At 41.2% G+C, this 22,532-nt stretch overlaps 1 protein-coding gene across 1 annotated transcript in view; it reads left to right on the top strand.

Moving 5' to 3' along the window:
* Positions 1 to 22,532, top strand: part of LOC127056308 (uncharacterized) — a 279,257-nt gene that overhangs the window by 165,876 nt on the left and 90,849 nt on the right. Inside the window, 1 exon segment of the mRNA XM_050963972.1 lies at positions 19,944 to 20,083. Within this exon segment, the coding sequence (XP_050819929.1) occupies positions 19,944 to 20,083 (140 nt within the window).

Below are 22,532 nucleotides of genomic sequence, written 5' to 3'. Positions count from 1 at the left end.
GAAAGAGGTGGATGAGGCTTTTTTTAAACAACTAACAAAATCATCCTAAGCCCAAGATTTGGTGGTGATGAGGGACTTCAACTATCCAGATATATGTTGGGAAAATAATGCCATGGGGCACAGACTATCCAGTACGTTCCTGGACTGCATTGCAGACAACTTTTTATTTCAGAAGGTTGAAAAAGCTACTGGGGGGAAGCTGTTCTAGACTTGATTTTAACAAATAGGGACGAACTCGTTGAGAATTTGAAAATAGAAGGAAGCTTGGGTGAAAGTGATCATGAAATCATAGAGTTTGCAATTCTAAGGAAGGGTAGAAGGGAGTACAGCAAAATAGAGGCAATGGATTTCAGGAAGGCGGATTTTGGTAAGCTCAGAGAGCTGATAGGTAAGGTCCCATGGGAATCAAGACTGAGGGGAAAAACAACTGAGGAGAGTTGGCAGTTTTTCAAAGGGAAACTATTAAGGGCCCAAAAGCAAGCTATTCCAATGGGTAGGAAAGAGAGAAAATGTGGCAAAAGAGCACCTTGGCTTAACCACAAGATCTTGCATGACCTACAAAATAAAAAGGAGTCATATAAAAAATGGAAACTAGGTCAGATTACAAAGGATGAATATAGGCAAACAGCACAGGAATGCAGGGGCAAGATTAGAAAGGCAAAGGCACAAAATGAGCTCAAACTAGCTATGGGAATAAAGGGAACAAGAAGACTTTTTATCAATACATTAGAAGCAAGAGGAGACCAAGGACAGAGTAGGCCCATTGCTCAGTGAGGAGGGAGAAACAGTAACAGGAAACTTGGAAATGGCAGAGATGCTTAATGACTTCTTTGTTTCGGTCTTCACTGAGAAGTCTGAAGGAATGTCTAACATAGTGAATGCTTATGGGAAGGGGGTAGGTTTAGAAGATAAAATAAAAAAAGAGCAAGTTAAAAATCACTTAGAAAAGTTAGATGCCTGCAAGTCACCAGGGCCTGATGAAATGCAGCCTAGAATACTCAAGGAGTTAATAGAGGAGGTATCTGAGCCTCTAGCTATTATCTTTGGAAAATCCTGGGAGACGGGAGAGATTCCAGAAGACTGGAAAAGGGCAAGTATAGTGCCCATCTATAAAAAGGGAAATAAAAACAACCCAGGAAACTGCAGACCAGTTAGTTTAACTTCTGTGCCAGGGGAGATAATGGAGCAAGTAATTAAAGAAATCATCTGCAAACACTTGGAAGGTTGGTAAGAAGGTGATAGGGAATAGCCAGCATGGATTTGTAAAGAACAAATCATGTCAAACCAATCTGATAGCTTTCTTTGATAGGATAACGAGTCTTGTCGATAAGGGAGAAGTGGTGGATGTGGTATACCTAGACTTTAGTAAGGCATTTGATACGGTCTCGCATGATACCCTTCTCGATAAACTAGGCAAATACAATTTAGATGGGGCTACTATAAGGTGGGTGCATAACTGGCTGGATAACCGTACTGAGAGAGTAGTTATTAATGGCTCCCAATCCTGCTGGAAAGGTATAACAAGTGGGTTCCGCAGGGGTCTGTTTTGGGACCGGCTCTGTTCAATATCTTCATCAACGACTTAGATGTTGGCATAGAAAGTACGCTTATTAAGTTTGCAGATGATACCAAACGGGGAGGGATTGCAACTGCTTTGGAGGACAGGGTCAAAATTCAAAATGATCTGAACAAATTGGAGAAATGGTCTGAGGTAATCCGGATGAAGTTCAATAAAGACAAATGCAAAGTGCTCCACTTAGGAACAATCAGTTTCACACATACAGAATGGGAAGAGGCTGTCTAGGAAGGAGTATGGCAGAAAGAGATCTAGGGGTCATAGTGAACCACAAGCTAAATATGAGTCAACAGTGTGATACTGTTGCAAAAAAAGCAAAACGTGATTCTGGGATGCATTAACAGGTGTGTTGTAAACAAGACACGAGAAATCATTCTTCCGCTCTACTCTGCGCTGGTTAGGCCTCAACTGGAGTATTGTGTCCAGTTCTGGGCACCGCATTTCAAGAAAGATGTGGAGAAATTGGAGAGTGTCCAGAGAAGAGCAACAAGAATGATTAAGGGTCTTGAGAACATGACCTATGAAGGAAGGCTGAAAGAATTGGGTTTATTTAGTTTGGAAAAGAGAAGACTGAGAGGGGACATGATAGCAGTTTTCAGGTATCTAAAAGGGTGTCATCAGGAGGAGGGAGAAAACTTGTTCACCTTAGCCTTTAATGATAGAATAAGAAGCAATGGGCTTAAACTGCCACCAGGGAGATTTAGGTTGGACATCAGGAAAAAGTTCCTAACTGTCAGGGTAGTTAAACACTGGAATAGGTTGCCTAGGGAGGTTGTGGAATCTCCATCTCTGGAGATATTTAAGAGTAGGTTAGATAAATGTCTATTAGGGATGGTCTAGACAGTATTTGGTCCTGCCATGAGGGCAGGGGACTGGACTCGATGACCTCTCGAGGTCCCTTCCAGTCCTAGAGTCTATGAATCTATAAACCTAGCAAGCTACAACGGATCCTTCAGTGCATTCTAATTTTGGGGGGTAAATGTATTTTATAAAATGAGCACCTCTTTGAATGCTAAATCTAGTCAGATACATAGTGTAGCTGATGGGATGTGTTTAGAAAGCTAAAAACATTTCTGGCATTGATGTGTGTATTGCAGAGATAAAAGGGAGAGTGACTTACAATTACTTTGATTCACTCTAGACAGATAGATTGGGCTCAAGGAAACTACCATTGCTATCTCAGAAGAGCTACGGCCCAGAAACCACAAATGATTGAAGAACAGTTTTGTTCAGTTGGTTAGCTAAATGTGGCTGGAGAGATTACTACAAGTGGTTTCCTGAATTAAAAGAAGTGTAGATATTTGGAATGTATATCTTATTTAATTATTTTCTGGTTGGCATTAGTATTTATTTCATTTTTGCCTCCACTAGACTACTTACCAATGGAATCCAGTTGTTTTTCATCTTCATCCATAGTGCCATGTATTTATTGGTTCTTGGATAGATCCCACTGAGGGACCTGTCTAGTTCACTGCTTTGAGTTTTGGCTAATCGTGTGATAAATTTAACTTCTTATCCTTGGATATAGAATAAATAAAATGCACTCATAGGCAGATTTTGAGCACCCTGCCAACTATTTCAAATTACAAGACAAAACACACCACTATATGTTAGACTTCAGTTTTGAAGACCTGCTTACCATCACTGTAGGAGGCACTGTTCTTTTTCAGTATTCATTTTGCCCCTTATTAGGATTGCATTGTTTGATCAAACTTGCTTACATTACCTTCACTGCTGCCACTTTTAACAGCTATCTCTCTGTATAAGCCAGTGATTCCCAAACTGGTGTTTGTGAACCCTTGGGGGTTTGCAAAATGTTACAGGGGATTCTCGGGGGAAAAAATTCCCTAATGGTGAACAGAACTGTCCCCAGGGATCTCAGGCAGCAGGAGGCCAGCAGCCCAGAGCCCCTGGACTTCCAAGAGCTAAGCAGATCAAAGCAAGTTTATCACACTGGGGAGATTTAAACTTCAAGACTTCTTATAAGAAATGGAAAGGGAGGTGGATATTTTTTTGCTGTTTTTAAAATTAAATAGACAGCTAGTATTGTTTTTAAAATTATTATGAAGAACAAGTTTAAGCTTTGTTGTAACGTGCATTGTTTGCCTGGACTGCTCAAGACCTGAATGCTTGTGTAGAAGGAACTCTTTGAGTTGGCTTCTTAAATACCTTCCTGCTGTTTCACATCCGATACTTCTTGATGAAACATAGGAGCCTTGTCTTATAACAGACTTATTCAAAGTGATGCAAGCTATGAAAGTGAGATCTTGGGAAAGTGTTGCTATTTTCATAATGTAATAAATACTGTAATTATAAATAATAATTAATAATAGTGTGTAATCGTGTACTAAAACAAATTTTATATTTCCAAGATCACTGCTTTTATAATTTATACTCAGGAAAAGGAGAAAATCCCTGGAAACGTTCATTTTTAGGAAGGGGTTCCTGAGACTTGACATTTTAGTGGAAGGGGTTCACAGGTTGTTAAAGTTTGGGAACCACTGGTATAAGGGTATTCTCTTTCTGACATTCATGATCCAGCTAGAGGGATCATTGGTCAGCATTGGACTATATGGGTTGACTCCTTTTTGGCTACTATTTTAACCTCTGAGAAAGCTTTATCCCTTTTCTTAAATTTTATGATATTAATGATAGTTCAACCAGTCTGATTTAGCAACTACCTCTCATTTAGTGGTGGAGTTACTTTGCTGGTTGTGTTGTTTTAATATGCTTTTGCTATTTATTTTCCAATTTCCTAGTATTTTTTACTTTCAGTCAATCTCCAAAGCTTTCAGAATATTCACTGTCATTATGTTTAATGATCTGTAAGTTCCAGTGTGTCATTTTGAACTCCTAGATGTGCATATTTAGCATCTCAGGCTAAACACTTCCAGAAAGTGCTGAACCTATCAATTTTACTTTTCTTAGTCCTGTGCTGGAGCCTTCAATTAACATCCAAAGTAATACATTTCACAATTGGAGGCAGTCTGACCAATCTGGTGACCTTGCCAGAAAGCTTTCTTTTTTCCAGAATTCTGATTAATAATCTGTCTGAATGGAATGTTGTATTTTATTGTACTTATTCCACTAAGAATACATCCTCTACTTGGGAGATTTTTGCTAGTACCAGTCTAGATTCTATCTGACATATTTAGATTCAGTTCAGACGTGTGGAATAGTGTGAAAAGGCCACGAATAATATGACTACCCTTCTCACTTCCATTTACTGGAAAACATGCAATTATTGAATGTAAGTTCTGTTTGTAAGGCTCTTGTGTTTGAGCCCATAAGTCTTTTATGATGCTTTTAAATCTGTTGTGATAGTTAACCATCTAAATGCCAAGTTTCAAGCATACTCGTTTCAATTAGAGCCATGAAGAAGTGAAATATTCTGCATGCCCTGAGTTCCTCAGGGACTACCCCTTTAGCGTGAATTTCTGTCGTCTCCCTACTTTTCTCTGAACAGAATTGAATGTCTTAGTGACTTTGGACCAGCCTTGACAGTTTTTTTAAAAATATATGTTAAGACTAATGCTGTCCACTTTACACTTCATTCTGGACTTTGAAAAGTCTTGAGAAAAAGTTGGTCACATGTATATATTAGGAAGGAAAATTCAGAGCTTTTAGAGAGGGTGTTTACATAGTCCACAGAGCTGTTCATTCTAGCAATCTGTTTGTACAACTGGTCTTAAACACATGAAATTTAGGGGTGGGATTTGCAAATTGGTCATTGTTGGGCTAATTCTACTCCCATTGGAGTCTATGGTAAAACTCCCATTGACTTCAGTGGGAGCAGAAAAAGCCATCATTTGAGTACTTTTGACAATTCTATCCTACATCTGCATTATGTCCCTCTACACTAGGTTATTGTGGCAACTTGTTTTGCAATGACCTTTTAGTGGAGAGACACTTGCTTGTTTGTCTAATTAAAAGACTGCATTACTTTTGGTCACAATGAACAGCCATCCTGCAACTCACTCAGAATTTCCAAATATCTTTAATTGTTATACCACTGAGTTACAAGGCCCAATTCTGCCATCCTTACTCATGTGATGCTTCATAATTAAAGTGTGTTCAGTTCACAAGGATCCCTTCTTCACAGAACAATTGTAATTTACTAACCCCTAATCCTAAATTTGTTTTTCCGCAAAAATGTTCTCAGAGCTTGATCCCAGGGATTTTCTTAGAACTTTATATATATATATAAATTTTAAGACTGGACAACTTCTCAACAGTAAAGAGCAGATCTTATACTTGAGGTGCAGAGTTCTGGGGAGAAATTCAGGCCAATTTTTTAAAATATAAGTGCCTACAGTTAGGTTCTTATATCCCTATTTAGGTATCTGAATAAGTGGCCTGATTTTTCAGAAGTGCTGAGCAGTTACTACTCCTGTTGATTTTGCTGGGAATGGTGTGTGTTCAGCACTTGTGAAAATAAGCCCATTCATTTATTTAGGTGCCTAAATATGGATTTAGGTGCCTAATTTAGGCATTCAAACTTAGTAATTTTGGTTCAGAACATCCAAGGCTGGCCATGCTTAAAAAAGGGGGGATTTTTTTTATCATTAGCACAACTTTTCATTCTTTGTTTACTTGATGAGTTAGAACACCTGGATTTACTCTGAAAAACAAAATGTATCTTTGCTGTTCTCTGAATCTGTCCATTTTTGGAAACACTGCAAGAAATTAGATATTTCTACGCAAAGTACGTCATGATTAGGATGCAACACTTGAAAAGTGCTATATAAACAATATTTTATAATATAAAGTGTTCTACATTCTACAGAGAATACTGCATAGGAATGACATTATGGACTAGTAAATACATGCCTTAATGTAGCTGTACACTACCCGGGTGTAATTTGTAAAGTCAAAATAGCTGAGAACTTACAAACTGGACAGTAACAGACTGAAACCTAGTGACGATTCAACCTGATGATATTCTGAACAACAAGAGCCCTTGACCATGCTTGTAGTTGTTTCTGTCACTTCACATCGTCTCTACAGACATAACAGGCTTCAGAATAACGCACAGAGAATTGTAGTATCTTATCATAGAGAGGCTTTATAGAGAGACCGTTTTCGAGCACGTATGGAAGGCCCAATATGCAACAGAACCACCGTGTTTCCACTGTGTAATTTAAGATTGAAAAATACTGTGTAATTTAGATGGAGATTTTGTTGCAGAGTTGGCTTCCAAGCCCTCAGTGCTTTGGAGAAATAGGAAATAAAAGCATAATAAAAATGAAGGAACTCTCAGAATACAAACCAATCAGATTTTCCCAAAGCATGTGTACACTCTCCACTCTACTTCTCTATTTGATTTCTTGTGCCTATTATCTTATTAAATAGAGTCCTTAATATTTGGATTCCTTAGTAACATACACACTTAGGAAGTGGTTTTAGAACAGAATTTGATCTTAGAGAAGCAAACATTGCATTTGGATCATTATAATTAAAACAGACAAGGGCTGTGCAACGTTTCGGGGTGGGGAGTAACTCCATCAGAGTTAAAGCCCCACTAAAGCCTTTGAGAGTAACATAAAGATGGAATGAATGACATTTCCACAAGCACTTACAACCCAAATTTTCCCATGCTAGGCTGCATTCTCTCTCTCTCAACTTCTATATCCCTTGCAGTCAGAAATGACTGTAAGCTCCTGTTTATGCCTTGATCTCATCTGTTTCCTGATAAATTTTAAAAAGAATAAGATGGGCTTGACTGGATTTAACTTGAGCTCATTTGAACTGAAATATTCAAATGGGATGAAATAATGGCACAGCGGTAAAGCTGTGTGGTTGGTTTGTTTGTCGTTCCTCCCCCTACACATCCATGCAAACAACCAGTTTAAAAAGAGACAAGGGAAGCACAAAGTGATCTCTAAGAAATGAAGCGGAGTGCTTGATTGAGGGCAAGTGTTCAGATCAATTAGGGAGATTCCCCTGGAATAATCCTTAAAGAAACAGATGCATCTGACTCTGACACTGTCAATCCTCTCATTTGTGGACATGCCTGTAAGGCTTTGAAAAGCTGGACAGATGCTCTTCTAAAAATAAATAAATAAAATACCCACAGTTTTGCTGGTAAGTCCCCCTTAATTCACATACCAGTTAAAATATGTTAGTTAGGTTTGTCAGCTGCACGAAACATATTTGATCACTGTCCCCACCTCCTACGTTTACCTAATGTAAATAACTATTGTTCTAGTTTCTCAGCTCATATGCTTTAATTTCTTTTATCATTTTTACCGATTTTGGTAGAAATGCATAGTTAGCAACACAAGTGGCATTTTCATCTATGCAGATGCATTGAAAACTCATCTGGGGCTCTAGCTGAGATAAGTTGGCTAAGTTTATTTTCTACTGGACAATATCAAATTTACGTATAACCACAATAACCAAACCAGCAAGTTGTGGAGGTTTATGGGGGTTGGTTAGTTGCTAGGTTGTTGTTTTTTTTTTTTTTTGGAAGGGTTGGGAGTTGGATCTGTTTTTTATTTTATTTAAGGCTCAGCAAAATCATGGAGCTAGATTTTTCCACCTTTAGTTACACTAAATAATAATTTACTTCACAGTAGTCCCCTTGATGGGAGACTAAACGATGTGGCTTATATCCTAGTGAGTATGTGTCACCCATGACACAGCAAAGAACAATGCCAGGACATGGGAGGAAAGGGATTTGCTTATACTGCACAATATTACTATTTAACATTCACACTGTGATAGTACCTAAAGTCCTCAACCACATGGGGCCCCACTGTTCAAGGCACTGTACAGACATATAATAAATGATAGGCCTTTCCCCAAAGATTCTACAGTTGAAAGTTGAGATATAACACGTGGATGGGGACAAATAGGCATGGGTGGGCAAAGAGAGACATGGTAACAAATAAATAGAACAGGATGTGTGTAATTCCTCAGGATCCAATAGCATTAACAGCCTGGCCACTGCATTATGGCAAAGGTGAGTTTTCAGGAGGGATTGGGCTGTGGATCAAAAAAGATCTAATTGTTTTGATCTAAATGTTTGTTTTGCTTTTCAGTTTATCTAATATTTCCCCTTGTATCATTCCATTCTGTCTCAGGCTTCTGCTCTGTCAGTCACCTGCTGAAAAGCAGCTAAGCCCACTGCTTCCAATCAAATGCAAGCATCCCAGACCCCTTCTCCGCCTTGTCATCTTGGATGCGTGCAGGAGCAGACGCATATGAGCTAGAAGCAGATTGCAAGCAGCAATCCTAGAGTCCAAAATTGCAGAACCATTCTTAACCCGTGTCTCTCTGTTTCCCATAATTATCTACACGACACATGAGAGCCAAAAGCTCCCTCAAATCTCATTGTGAGTTATTTAGAATTCTAACGGGGGTTAAAAAACTCTTGAAATCTGAGTGGGTGGCTCAGTGCATTATAGTTGATGAATGTTACCCTGAGCTCCAACCCTGCAGACCAATACAAGAACCCCACTATGTTTTTATTAAAGAGCTGCAGCATTTTTTTGTTCCAAAGAGTGGATTTGCGCTCTGCTCCAGCTAATTAGCAACTAGCTCATGCACAACAGTGCTGGGTAATGGCACTTTTACTGAAAGGCTGATTTCATTTTGATGGGTTTTTTTTCTACTCTTAATTTATGTTTTAATATGAGGGGTTCTATTCATCATTTACTTTCTCTGTGTATTTTGTGTGTATGTCTCTCTCATGCATTATTTTCTCCCCAAAGATCCCTAAAATCTTGTTTCATGACCAGTATATAATTGCACATGGAACAGATTAACTCCATGAGGCTTTATTTTGGAGGAGCGCTTTCATTTTTCTCACAAAGCAAAATTATTGGTTCCTTTTCCCTTGTCACCCATTTCCCACCAGATTACCCTCTTCCTGTTCCACCAGCCCACAACCAGGAGGACAGTAATAGAAGAGGGTCCACTGGAACAATAAAGAGCCAGAGGAATTGTACTGATGGAACAGAAATGGGATGACATCACTGTCTGATGGATTTTACTGTGGGAGCTGCATAGGAATCACAATATATCAAGCAGCTGATAAATGAAGCACATAAGTCAAAGGAGAATTGCTGAATGCTGTTACACACTATTTCTAAAGAAGACCGGAACATAGCAGTCTAGATTGCAGAGAATAAAGGCTTTTAGCTCAGCTCACCTGAGCAACTCATTCTCAGTTTGGCCTTTCTTTTCCATACTTGTCTTTAGCCTCCTGGGCCATGTGAACTTTAACTGTAAACTGTTTCACCCTGGCAGCTCCACAATCAAGAATCACTAGCAATCTGGGGGCGTGGGAGGGTGGGGGAGAAGAGAGAGAGAGAATGATGTCCTTAGCTCTGAATTCATTTGCTCTCTGAGTGTAAATTGGACTCCTAATGTTATTTCTGTGCATTAGATTTAATGCTTTACAGAGATAAATTAAGCAGGTGGCTGTGGCACCCAGAAAACAGTCTCTGTGAGACTGCCTTCCAATGAGCAAAAAATCAAATCCCCTTGGAGGGTTTTGCTTCTAGTTAAATATAGATGCTCTCGGATAATTATCAGCCTTGAAAGCAACCCATAACTGTTGTGGAGTATTTCCCTTGTGTTCCTATAAAAGGCCCTATGAAAATGAATCTGATGATTATCAATACAGCTTCTTTTAACTCAGTCACTATCAGTGCTGGGTCACTCCCCCGCATCCCTGGCCCTTATGCTCAGCTGGAATGTATCAGTATGGCTCCAGACAATGAAGGCAATGAAGCCACATCGATTCACACCAGCTAAGCATCAGGCCCATCTGACTCAGAGAGATACATTGACATCAATTATGATGAGACTACAGATTTTAGAGTATCCCTTACTCCATCCTAACAAGGAAACTCCTCTTTAGAAAATAACCCTGCAGGTTCCTTGGGGAAAAGGGGACCCAACCAATGTATTTGAATAATTAAACAATTGGTTTACTCTGTTTTATTTGCATTTGTAGAATGTAGTTTAAAGTATCTGCTGAGTAGCTGCAAAATTTTTTAAAAAAGAAGATGAATGCATGGGAATATTTGGCCCTTGCATTGTATAAAATAGCATCTTCCCTCTGGAGCATTCTACAAACATTGCCTTGTGATTATAACACTGGACTGGGGCTCAAGAGGTCTCTGCCGTGGATTCCCTCTGTGACCTTAGGCAAGTCACTTAAACTTGGTGTGCCTTTGTTTCTCATCTAGAAATTGGGGATGAGGATGCTTTTTCTCCCACCCTTTGTCTGTCTTGTTTATATTGGATTATGAGCTTTCCAGGGAGGGGGCTCTCTCTTTCTGGCTAGGCACATGCACAGTACCTACTGCACTAGCCCCATCTCGTATGAAACCTCAACACGGCTATAATACAAATAAATAACACTCTTGTGAGATGGGAAACTATATAGCCATTATATAGACAGATGCACACAGGCTGTATCTACACTTAGGGTGGCATGCAGAGTACATATGCCACGTAGCACAGGTATAAATAACAGTGTAGACAGTGAGGCATTGCTTAGGCGACTCAAGTAAGGACACACCTGAACCCTGTGGCTGTGTGCCCTACACAGCTCTCTACACGAGCAACCAGGGCCTCCCATGTCCCATTGCTTTTCCCCACCTCAGTGAAAGACTTCAGCTGTGGGGAAAATCTCTGGCGGGGAAGGCAGTGGAGAAAAGCACCGGCAGCTGCCTGCTGCCAGAGCCTTTCCCCACTGCCTCCCCCATGCCAGAGATTTTCACTTCCATGTGTAGCTACACGCCAGGGTGGACACAGCCTGCTTTTCACTGCAGCCTGTAGCTACACGTATTCTACACTCCACCACTAGCATAGACAAGGCCATAGGCAGAGGGAGTAATTTGAAGTCATGAACTGAGCTGGCATTGGAGTTGGGAATAATTATATAATTATAATTTAATTTTAGGCTAGACTGCAGTGCTCTGGGAGGTGTTCCTCTGAGGCATAATTCCTCCATTTACTCCAGTATAGTGCTGTGCGTGGGAAATAATCTGCTACAGCCCCTTTAAAGAGCACAGCATGCTCCTTCCCCTCTACCAATTCCCATTTCTTCACACTGCAGAGAAAAATCAATCAGTTTTTCCCCAGCAGCCTGAAGAAAGCTGAACCATTTTTCTTTATTCCTCTTTTCTGTTTCTAACATATTTAATTAACCTTAATTTTTATCGAGCCACATTTGTATTTACTCAGATGTGTTCTCGACTCTAACTTGTCTTCAGTGTAACGGCAAGTGTAACCAGTGGCAGCCAATGTAACTAGTGCTATTAACACTAATCAGTGTTCTGAGTTTATGCTGCTTATTGTAACACCCCGCTGTTGCTCATGTGTGATGATGGGGCTCAGATCCCTAAGCCCTCCTCCCAGTGTTGCTTGTTCTGGTTTCGGCAGCACACCGAACAAAACAGAAGGGTTTATATGGTTTTGTTCTCCTCTCTCCAGACAATGTCTGCTTCAGGACTAAGAAGAATAACTTATGAGCTCCATGACAAAGTTTTCCTTTTGCCGTAGTATTTTTGTGACATAAATCCTGAGCTCAGGTTCAGACTTGCAGCAATACAAAGCAGGATTCTGACACTCTGGCAGGCAGCTGTAGTGGTAAATCATGGTCTCTCTCCCGCCCCATGTTCTGCAGAGTAGAATCTGTTGTCATAGTTAGAAGAATTTATCTGGACAGCCATCTAAATTCTGGGGAAATTGGTTTAAAATTAATTGGATGTAGTTCAGAGTCTTGTTTTGAGGTGAAAGTTGTGCTTTACTGCTCTGTGTTTTCCCGTGACAGATTAGATTATTGGGCTCAGAGAGAAAAGGAGACAGCCAGCTGTGACCACATCAGTGCATTCAAGTGTGGATGAAAACAATCATTTGTTTGGGCTGGGGAGAAGGGCACAGCACGCTGCCTCTGCTTCCTGTGCAGCATAATGGGTGCCTGTCCAACGAGTACAGTGCACTTGATGAAACTAATGAAGAAACCGAATTACCATTTTAACAATTTTTATCAAGTCCACTTAATAGATTTCTTAGAATAAAGCTTACTTCTTTCCTGCTTGAGCTAGTTACGACTGTGCATGTTGAATCATTACCTATATTAAGAGCCTTCACTTGCCCTACTTCCTTGAGTGATTTCTAGTGTGTTGGGTCACTGATTCAGAGGGTTTTTTTATTTAATAATCAACTCTCAGGATTCCTTTTTCCCTCTTGAATAAGCTGCTTCAGAACAAAGTTTCATTAGTCACCATTTTTCTTAACTCTTTCTTCCTGCCTTCTGAACCATTAGCAGTTTTGACAAAATATCATGAAAAAATTCTCTCCTGGACAAATTTCCATCACAGACTACGAACCAGAAACCTTTTGTATTATTACAAGCAATAGAGTTCTCTGGTGAAACTTACCTGTGGCTTTTTGTTTGTTTAGTTAAGTTTAGACAACCAATACAAGATGTAGCAACAGTTTTCAAGGCAGCAGAGAAAGCTAAGGAGGCTGACCCCTGAGTCAAAGTTAATCAAGACGTGCTAAGAAAAACAAATCTATATAGCAAAACTAAATAAAATTGGCCAGAGATTTACCCGAAGTATCGAATATTTTAAATAATAGAGCTGTTCTCCATGGAGTTGCCCCACCCCCCGATAAAGCAGATCATAGTGCAACTGGGAAAACATGACAAAATCAGAAAGCTTTAAAGATGTCAGGAAACATTTTTCAGGCTGAAAATTATACTCTATGTAATGCAGCTAGCTGAGAGAGGGTATAAAGCAAAAGCAATGAAAGCTTGAAGGAATCAATTAGGTGCCATGCTGAGGGAGACAGAACACAAAGAAAGAGGAGCTTTGATGGGCTAAACAGTGATTCACTCCCGTACAAAGCAATCCGTTATGTTTTTGAAAGTGTACCTTTTGTTTCTGTCATTACACAAATTGCCCCCAAAATAGTTCAACGGTACAGTGTGTAGCACACACTGTATGTTAGCAGTCCTCAAACTATGGTAGATGTACCAGTGGTGGTAGATTAGTTGATTATAACTGCACTGATTAAAATTATGAAGGTGGCAGTTTCAGTACTTTTGAGTTTTATATGTAATATTCTAGATGTGAGAACTGCTGTCTATGAAACATACTTTGAACATACATTCAGTAGGGTTCTGGTAGCTTATATTTGAAATATGTTTGATGTGTACTCAGGCTTTTGTCAAGCATCCCTTAAAACACTGAATTCTTGGGCAGTTAAACCATTCCACAGCAAACTCCACTTTAATCATAAGGGCATATTGTCCTCAGGGACATATTTTCCACTGAAATTAATTGCAGCTTTGTTTGCAAATGAAAGTGAGACTCAATAGATCTTTGTCACCTTGCAAATTTCTGTTGAATTCAGTAAATTGTCATTTAAAGGGTAGACATTTCAAATGTTTCATTCAGATCTGATGCATACTTCAGTCATTATGGTGTAAAATAAATGCATTTCACTGATTACTAACATGTGAGCTTCAGCACAATGTGATTGGAAATGACTGCAGTATGAAACCCTGACAAAACATGGCATATAATGGAAGCACAGGCAGAACTGTCATTGCAGTGTTACTGTAATCTCTGCTGTGCAGGAAATTTTAGACTGTATTTGCAAAGCTTTGCCTTGGAATTACAGGGACCGATCCTAAGCTGGTGCAGTTGACTTCAGTGGAGTTACATTGAGGGCTTGGCTACACTGGAGAGTTGCAGCGCTGGTGGTGGGTTTACAGCGCTGCAACTTAGTAACTGTCCACACCTGCAAGGGACATCCAGCGCTGCAACTCCCTGGCTGCAGCGCTGGCTGTACACCTGGTCTGCTTGGGGTGTAACGATTGCAGCGCTGGTGATGCAGCGCTGCTCATCAAGTGTGGCCACCAAAAGCGCTGTTATTGGCCTCCAGGGTATTAGGAGGTATCCCAGAATGCCTGCTCACAACAAACCAAAAGAATGGCTGAACTACGAGCTCCCCGAGCTGCTTATCCAAAAAACAAACACAGCTCCTGTTTGCTGGAGCGAGCAGAGGCAGGCAGGGGAATTGCTTTGGAAGGTTCACAGCTGTTTGCTTGAAGAGAGAAGTCACATGGCAGTGGGGGATGGGGGGAGTCCGTGTTGAGCAGCTGCTTATGTGGTCTGAAGGCTATTTAGGAGTGCATAATTTGCATTTAATGAATAAGAGAGGGGTGGGGGAAGGGCTCGAAACTTTTAAATTGATTGCAGGTTGGTGATGTGTATGTTCCAGTCCTTAGAACTTGCAAGGCAGGGAGCTAACACATAAAAATCCACTCTCTCTCTCTTCCCCACGTTGCCCTTCACCCCCCTTTTGAAAAGCACGTTGCAGCCACTTGAACGCTGGGATAGCTGCCCACAATGCACCACTCCCAACAGCACTGCAAATGTGGCCACACTGCAGCGCTGGTAGCTGTCAGTGTGGCCACACTGCAGCACTTTCCCTACACAGCCGTAAGAAGACAGCTGTAACTCCCAGCGCTGTACAACTGTAAGTGTAGCCATACCCTGAGGGTCTAGTCCATAGAGCTGTTAAGGACCTAATATTTCACCGCTGAATTCAATGGGAGTTTTGCCATTGGCTTCAAAGGCCACAAGTTCAGCTCCTTTGGGCTCTTAGGGTTTGGCTACACTTGCTGCTGTACAGCGCTGGGAGTTACAGCTGTCTTCGAACAGCTGTGTAGGGAAAGCGCTGCAGTGTGGCCACACTGACAGCTACCAGCGCTGCAGTGTGGCCACATTTGCAGCATTTGCAGCGGTGTTGGGAGTGGTGCATTATGGGCAGCTATCCCAGCATTCAAGTGGCTGCAATGTGCTTTTCAAAAGAGGGGGGTGGGGTGGAGTGTGACAGGGAGTGTGGGGGAGAGAGAGAGAGTGGATTTTTGGAGCCAACACTGTGTCAGCTCCCTGCCTTGCAAGTTCCGACCCCTTCCCCCACCCCTCTCTCATTCACTCTTAAATGCAAATAGCCTTCAGACCAGATAAGCAGCTGCTCCGAGGGACTCCATCCCCCCCGCCCCCCGTTTCTCTCCTCCAGCGAACACTAGCTGTGGACATTCCCTGCCTGCCTCTGCTCCAGCAAACAATTGCTGTGTTTGTTTTTTAGATAAGCAGCTCCAGGAGCCCCGAGTTCACAAGAAAACAAAGAGAGGCATCATAACAAAACAAAGAGAGTTCTTTAGTTAAAAGCATTATGGGAAAATTCTGGAGGTCAGTTACAGCATAGTAAGATTAATCGCTGTTTACACTGGCACTCCAGCGCTGCAGGACCAGCGCTGTTCTCTTTATTCCTCTCGTCCATGTGGAGTACAACCAGCGCTGTAGCCATGGAGATACAGCGCTGTATGTGTCTTACTAGTGTGGACGGGGAGTAAGTTGCAGTGCTGTAAAGCCACTGCCAGCGCTGCAACTCTCCAGTGTAGCCAAGGCCTTAGTCATATGGCTACCTTCCCATGTTTGGGGCCTTTCAAAATGTACCACTTGGCATCTGTTACTTTGATTTGAATTAGAGGTTGTTCACAGTGATATATCAGATTACATCTTTGGACTTGCTCCTGGCTCACTTATCATTGCAGCTTGTGCTTTGGATATTATTGATTTTCTTTTGGTCAGGCTGAAGGCTTTCTACATATTTCCTATTGTTACCAGAGTGTCAGTTCTGAATGGTGGTTTTCTTTGGAGAGCAAATAAACTACAAGAAAATACCCTGTAGGGAATAATTCTGGACTAGTCCTTGGGAGATGGACTAGATTATGGTTCTGAGCCCAGGAGTCATGACCCCCTTGCTCTTCCCCTACTGCTAACTGCTGGGCTGATCCCAGGATGGTCCCAGGACGGCAAAGGTTGAAAACTCATGGACTAGATGATCTAATAAGGCTTGATCTCTTAATTTCATTTAGCTTTAGTACTGCAATACTAGTGAATCCATTGAGCTGAAATCTTCCATCAGGTGTATTTTATCTGTGTTATGTTTGTAGGCATTGTGTTATTGCCTTTGTATTTTATAGCGTAAAAAGTCTCCTTGGAGTACACCTATTTGTCATGTAAACTGTGCATGCTTTATTCTAACAGCAGTTGCTAATCAGAATACAAATGCTAATCAGCATTTTGTTCAGTTATTACCATTGTTATTGTCTCAGAAAAGTAGGAAAATGATATCCTCTGAGTTTACATTTGTCTCAGAAAATGTATATACAATATCTTATAAAAGCATAGAATAAGTGAGTGATTATCGGTCAACACCCAGTACATGTACTTGGTAAAAAGAGAGTTTCAGAAAATTGGAACTAACCTTGAGAAAACAGTAGAAAAGGGTTCTGTTCTTTAAAGAAGATGACCAGTTTTTCCTTGTGTAAAAGTAGCATAAATTACATTTATTCTCTTCTGATATCTAGTCTGTATTTCCACTGGCTTCAGACTCATGCTCAGGACTTTAGCACTTGTTTCATCCAATAGAAGGAGACAGGCTTTCAGGAGATGTGCCCTCACTTATGTGAAGTTGCAGGAGTAGAATTACATGCCCATGATGGTAATAGATACTCCTTCAGTGGCAAGTGCTTATTTAGACAATGAACAATGCTATTAGATGCTTTACAAGTTCTACAGAAGATCCGCCAGGACAGAGCTTGTGTCATATTGATTGTGCCCATCTGGCCAATACAGTTCTGGTTTACAGATCTGCTGAAGCTCTCAGTTCACCCTCCTAGGAACATCCCCACATTACCAGACCTTCTAACATAGGGCAGGTTCAAGGACCCCTGTCTGCAACTCAGGGCTTGATATTTGGATGGACATCAGAAATAGAGCACTCATATTCTAAAAGGGTACAATCCATCCTTAACCAAAGCAGAAGAAGTTCTACAAGAAGTAGTTACGCAGCAAAATGGAAGTGTTTCTCCTCTTGGACTCTTGGACTCACCAATGAAACTCGTCTCCAGAATCAGCTGGGATCCCTGCTATCTTAGAATCTTACTTACCCCTAAGTCTTCAGGTCTTGCACTCAGTTCTCTGTGAGTGCATCTAGCAGTGATCAGTGGTTTCCATCCTCCGATGGATAACTGTACCGTCTTCATTCATCCTGTCACAACTTGATTTCTGAACGAGATTCTCAGGTCCTTTCCACCACTGGTGAAGTTCACACATTAGTGTGACCTTAATTTTGTTTTATCATCGCTCACACCACACCCCTTGGAACCTCTAGCTACATACTCTATGGCCCATCTGTCCATAAGAGTGGCTTTTCTGGCACCCATAATGTCAGCCCAGAAGAATCAGCAAGCTGGGAGTGCTCATGGTGGACCCATCATATACTGCATACTATAAAGAAAAGGTCTTGTTACTACCCCACCCTAGCTTTGTTCCTAAAGTAGTTTCCAAGCTTCTTATGAGTCAGTTAGTTCACTTACCAGTATTTTTTCCAAAACTCCATGCCTCAAATGAAGAGAGATGGCTCCATTATCTGAACATCCAAAGGGCTTTGCTGTATGTCTGCAAGGAACAAAGTATGTTAGAAAAACGTAAACTATTTGTTTCCCTTGCAAAGCAATCAGAGGTCAAGTTATATTGATGTGGACAGTTTCAAAATGGATTTCAGGTTATATTACCCTTCGTTATCAGCTAGCTCAAATTCCCCCTCAGAAACAGGGTGAGAGCTTATTCCACTAGAGGGCAAGCTACTTCGGCTGCATCTCTGAGAGATGTTCACATTCTAGAGATATGTAGGGCAGTTACTTGGAGCTCTTTGAATACTTTCATGAGACATTATGCTCTGGTCCAGTCCTCAGCTGCAGATATAGCAGTGGGGACAGTAGTAATACCAGCTATCACTTCTGCATCCTCACACCCACTCCCCAACTGACTACTGCTTGTTAATCTCCCACAAGTGGAATACACATAGACATCAACACTCGAAAAAGAAATGGAGGTTACTTACCTGTAACTGGAAGTTTTCAGATGTATGGTCCCTATCTGTATTCTACTACCTGCCCTCTATCCCCTCTGCTGCAGATTATTTGAAGTGCGATAAGAATGGGAACTGGAGAGGTGTTGGCCCACACCACCTTTTCTGCCCTTGGTTCAGATATAATGAGGAGAGCTATGGTGCATTTGTGGGCCAACAGAAATTGCTTATAAAATATTCCAGACTCAGGTGCATGGTGGGCGTGCGTATCCGATGTGTGGAATACAGATAGAGACTGTGCATTTCGAAGAACTTCCAGTTACAGGTAAGTAACCACCATTTATCAAAATTAAAGAGCAAAGATGGTAATAAATTCAGATGCATATAAGCTGGTATCAGTCAAGCTTTAATGAAGGTGAAACAGCTCTGACCACCCGTGATTTCTACCTGAATCCAAACTTAAGTTTACATTCCCTTGACTTTCCTATTTTTAATTCTGACTAACTCTGTTCGTTGTTTGCCAAAATAGGAAGAGGATGGTGGTTGAGTTCTTCACTCACCTGTACACAGGTTGAGATTTTGTGTGAAAATAGCTCTTGTTTTGCTCTTCACTTAGGCCCCAATCCTGCAAACACTGGTGCATGTGCTCAACTTAATGGGCATGTGAGTAGTCCTACAGATCTCAATGGGCGTATTCACGCATGTTCATAATGGTTTGCAGGACCCGGCCATAGTGAGATAGAACTTGAAATGGGCATGAGTAGTGAACTGTCCTCTTGCAGCACTGGTAGTTCTTTTATGTTGGGTTTTAGCCATTTTTGTGTGGCTGCATGTGACAGTTTGCATTATTAGTTCCTTTGCCGTTCCAGGTCTCTGTATAAACTGACAACTTTGATTTCTAGTGACATCAATAGGCACCTCTCAGTCATGCTAACAGAACAGATTTTAAAATAATTCCCACTTCTACCCTAACAGAACGTGACCTGATATAACATGAATTTGGATATAATGTAGTAAAGCAGCGGAGAGCCCCGGGCCCTTTAAAGCGCCACCCAAGTCCTGCTGCTTTACTGCATTATATCCAAATTCGTGTGGAGCCCCGGGCCCTTTAAATCCCTGCCTGAGTCCCACCGCCGGAGCTCCGGCTGTGATTTAAAGGGCCCGGGGCTCCCCCCAGTGGCTGGAGCACTGGGCCATTTAAATAACTGCCGGGGAAACTGGTCCAGTCCGGCACAGTGTTCCAGCTCTTGCCAGTATGCCGTACCAGACTGAACCCAATACAACACTGTCTTACCTATAAGGCAGCAAGATTTTTTGGCTCCCGAGGACCGCGTTATATCGGGGTAGAGGTGTATTTAAAAATCCAAGATTAATGATCTTTTCCATCTGCTGTCATTCAGGCCTCTCTGCTCAGCAGTGTTGTTAAGCAGTTCATTTCTTGTTGCAGTGATCACTGATGGGGCGCTGGATAAGACAGCTCTTGCAGATGACGTGGGAAGCGAGGAGGATCTGTATGAGGACTTTCGGAGTTCCAATCACCGCTATGGCCACCCTGGAGGAGGAGGAGAACAACTTGCCATCAATGAGGTATTGCAACTATAGGTCTATGAAGAAGCAGAAGGGAGTCGGCTTTTGGTTTTTGATAGTGAGGCTTCACATTGCAATAGTGTCCTGGATAAATGGGTACAGCTCAGTATTCACTTGCTGTGGTCCCCATTTTAATTGCATTATCGTCCCAAACTCATGTTTGGGTTTTCCATAGAGCTGCTGGCTCCAGAATGGAAGGAATGCTGATGTGATATAAAATGGAACTGCAGCTCCCTAAACTGTGGGTAACTTCAGTTAGGAGTTCCTCTCTTCTCGTGTGTTTTCAGGCAGAAAAGGACTATACGGACGTGAATGAGCAGCACAGGCTGGAATACTTTCAGGGGTGGTGTGATCTGAAGTCTGGTAAACATTTTTACTTAGTGGGGCTAGAATGATGATTTTGAAGCCCTTGGAAGGATTGTTCTGAACATGTGTTCAAACCTTTCACCATGAATGCAAGCTTATATCCAATCAAGTAGCACTGTAGTGAAGGGGATGGTTTTGGCAAACGGTTCTTGTAATGTTGACATCAATTTAATTGCTTGTCTCAAATTAGAACGTGTTTCATAGTCTTACTTGTGTGATGAATATTAGTCAACACAGAGGATCTGTCTGTCTGCAAAAGTACAATGCCCTTGTCTAGTGCATTAAAATAGGAATGCTGCTATGTAGTATTACACAATATATAGAATGTTCTTTCCTTTGGGTGAATTAATAAACATTTCATTGGAAGAGCTGAGGACATGCTCCCTATGAACTACAATACAGACTGCCGCACCAAGTGTGCTGTATGCTCTGCTATCTTTTTGTAACCTGCACAAGATGGAGGGGCACTGATAAAAGGTGTATTATGTTTTCTCAGGGGTCACCTATAGCTGGAATGGTGGTGGCTACACCTTATGCCTGTCTCAGAGGCAGCCATAAAGCTTCTAGGAGCTGTATGAGGTAAAGACTTAGAAAGAGCGGGTACAGCACCATTTGAAAACAGTACAGCATATACTCCTTCCAGTACCGGTCTCCCTGCTCTATTGGAAAAGTGGAAGCCTTAGGGCTGCTCTGACTTCCATGCTGCTTTCCACAAGCCCTGTGCATGATAGGGAGCAGAGAATAATTGGAATACAGCATGCTTCAGCTACACTGCTATAATGGAGGTGAGAGCAGGCCCATCATAGGGTCTCTGTCATAGTTCTATACCGGTGAGGAGGCTCCTTATGAAAGCAGCTTATGAGGGGCTGTTTCTACGCACTTTACAGCCTCTTCATGCCACCACAGCAGCATAGAACTATGAATTCATCCCATTACTGTTTTTCCTCTTATTATCAGCAAGTAAGCATAAAGAATCTAGAAGAACACCAACTCATCTAATGCTGTGATACAGATGCAAAAACTGGTAGAATAAAACAAGATTTGCCGCAAAACTATTCTCTTGCTTAGTTTCCTGAGATGTTACAGCCAGTTCACTTTGTAATGAAAGGGAATTGGAAGTGATATGGTACACATGACAGCACTAGGAATGCATTTGCCCACATTTAGCTGGTACCTGAAGTGTGTTTGGCCAGTAGCCTCTGATATGTTTAGCAGCACAGGAAATGTATTCCACAGCATGTACTGGATACATTTCAAGCTATGGAAGGTGTTTACTGCATTTCCTGATTTTTCAAGTGCTTGAGTGTGCAACCTAAACGTTCTTCTAACATAGTTTTTGTATGTAACTTCTTAGTTCTTGGGGCGAGGGGGAGGTTAAAGAAAAAAGGATAAAATATAATATTGTAGGAATTACAGATATCCTTAAAGAAATCTTTATACCTTGTGATAAATTCTGAAAAATATTTTGTTTCACTTGGAAATGGTTCTGTTTCTATATCAGATATTCTCTGTATTTAATTTTCCTCATTCTTTTTGCTGAGAAGAAGAGCTTTTTTTTCTTAAGAGTTCATTGGCTTTGTTAACTGCTTATCCATCATGTAACTTTGAGAGAGAAAAGGATATTGATTTGTCCAGAGCAGTTGTAACATGCAAAGTTCTTGAAGCATATTTGGATCTGTTGGCATTTCAGATCCATAGACTTATCAGGTCAACCAGTCAACACTGATTATTTGTTTATTGGCCTGTACCCTGTAAGCTTGTGTATTACAACTTGTTTTGTTGGCCCAATAACAGGTAGCACATTATTTACCTTGTCCACTGGTTCCAATGGATAATGATTCCATCATTTAGCATCAATTAGCATTAGCAACGTGCCTCTCTGCATGATGGCCTTTTGGAATGGTAAAGTATGATAGAATACTAATTTCTAATGCAGAGATTTTAAATGGACAAACTTAGAATGGACATTTCTAACATAAATCTTCCTGATTCCCAGCCATCTTGATGAACTTCAGTGGTGCGTCAAAGCTCATAGCCTCTATAAAGTAAAAACATTTCTAGGCAGGCTCTAAAGGTTTTCAGT

Source organism: Gopherus flavomarginatus, chromosome 8 (assembly GCF_025201925.1).
Source record: "Gopherus flavomarginatus isolate rGopFla2 chromosome 8, rGopFla2.mat.asm, whole genome shotgun sequence".
NCBI classification, from domain to species: domain Eukaryota; kingdom Metazoa; phylum Chordata; order Testudines; family Testudinidae; genus Gopherus; species Gopherus flavomarginatus.
Note: the sequence above shows the minus strand (reverse complement) of the source record. Positions and strands in the feature narration are given on the sequence as shown.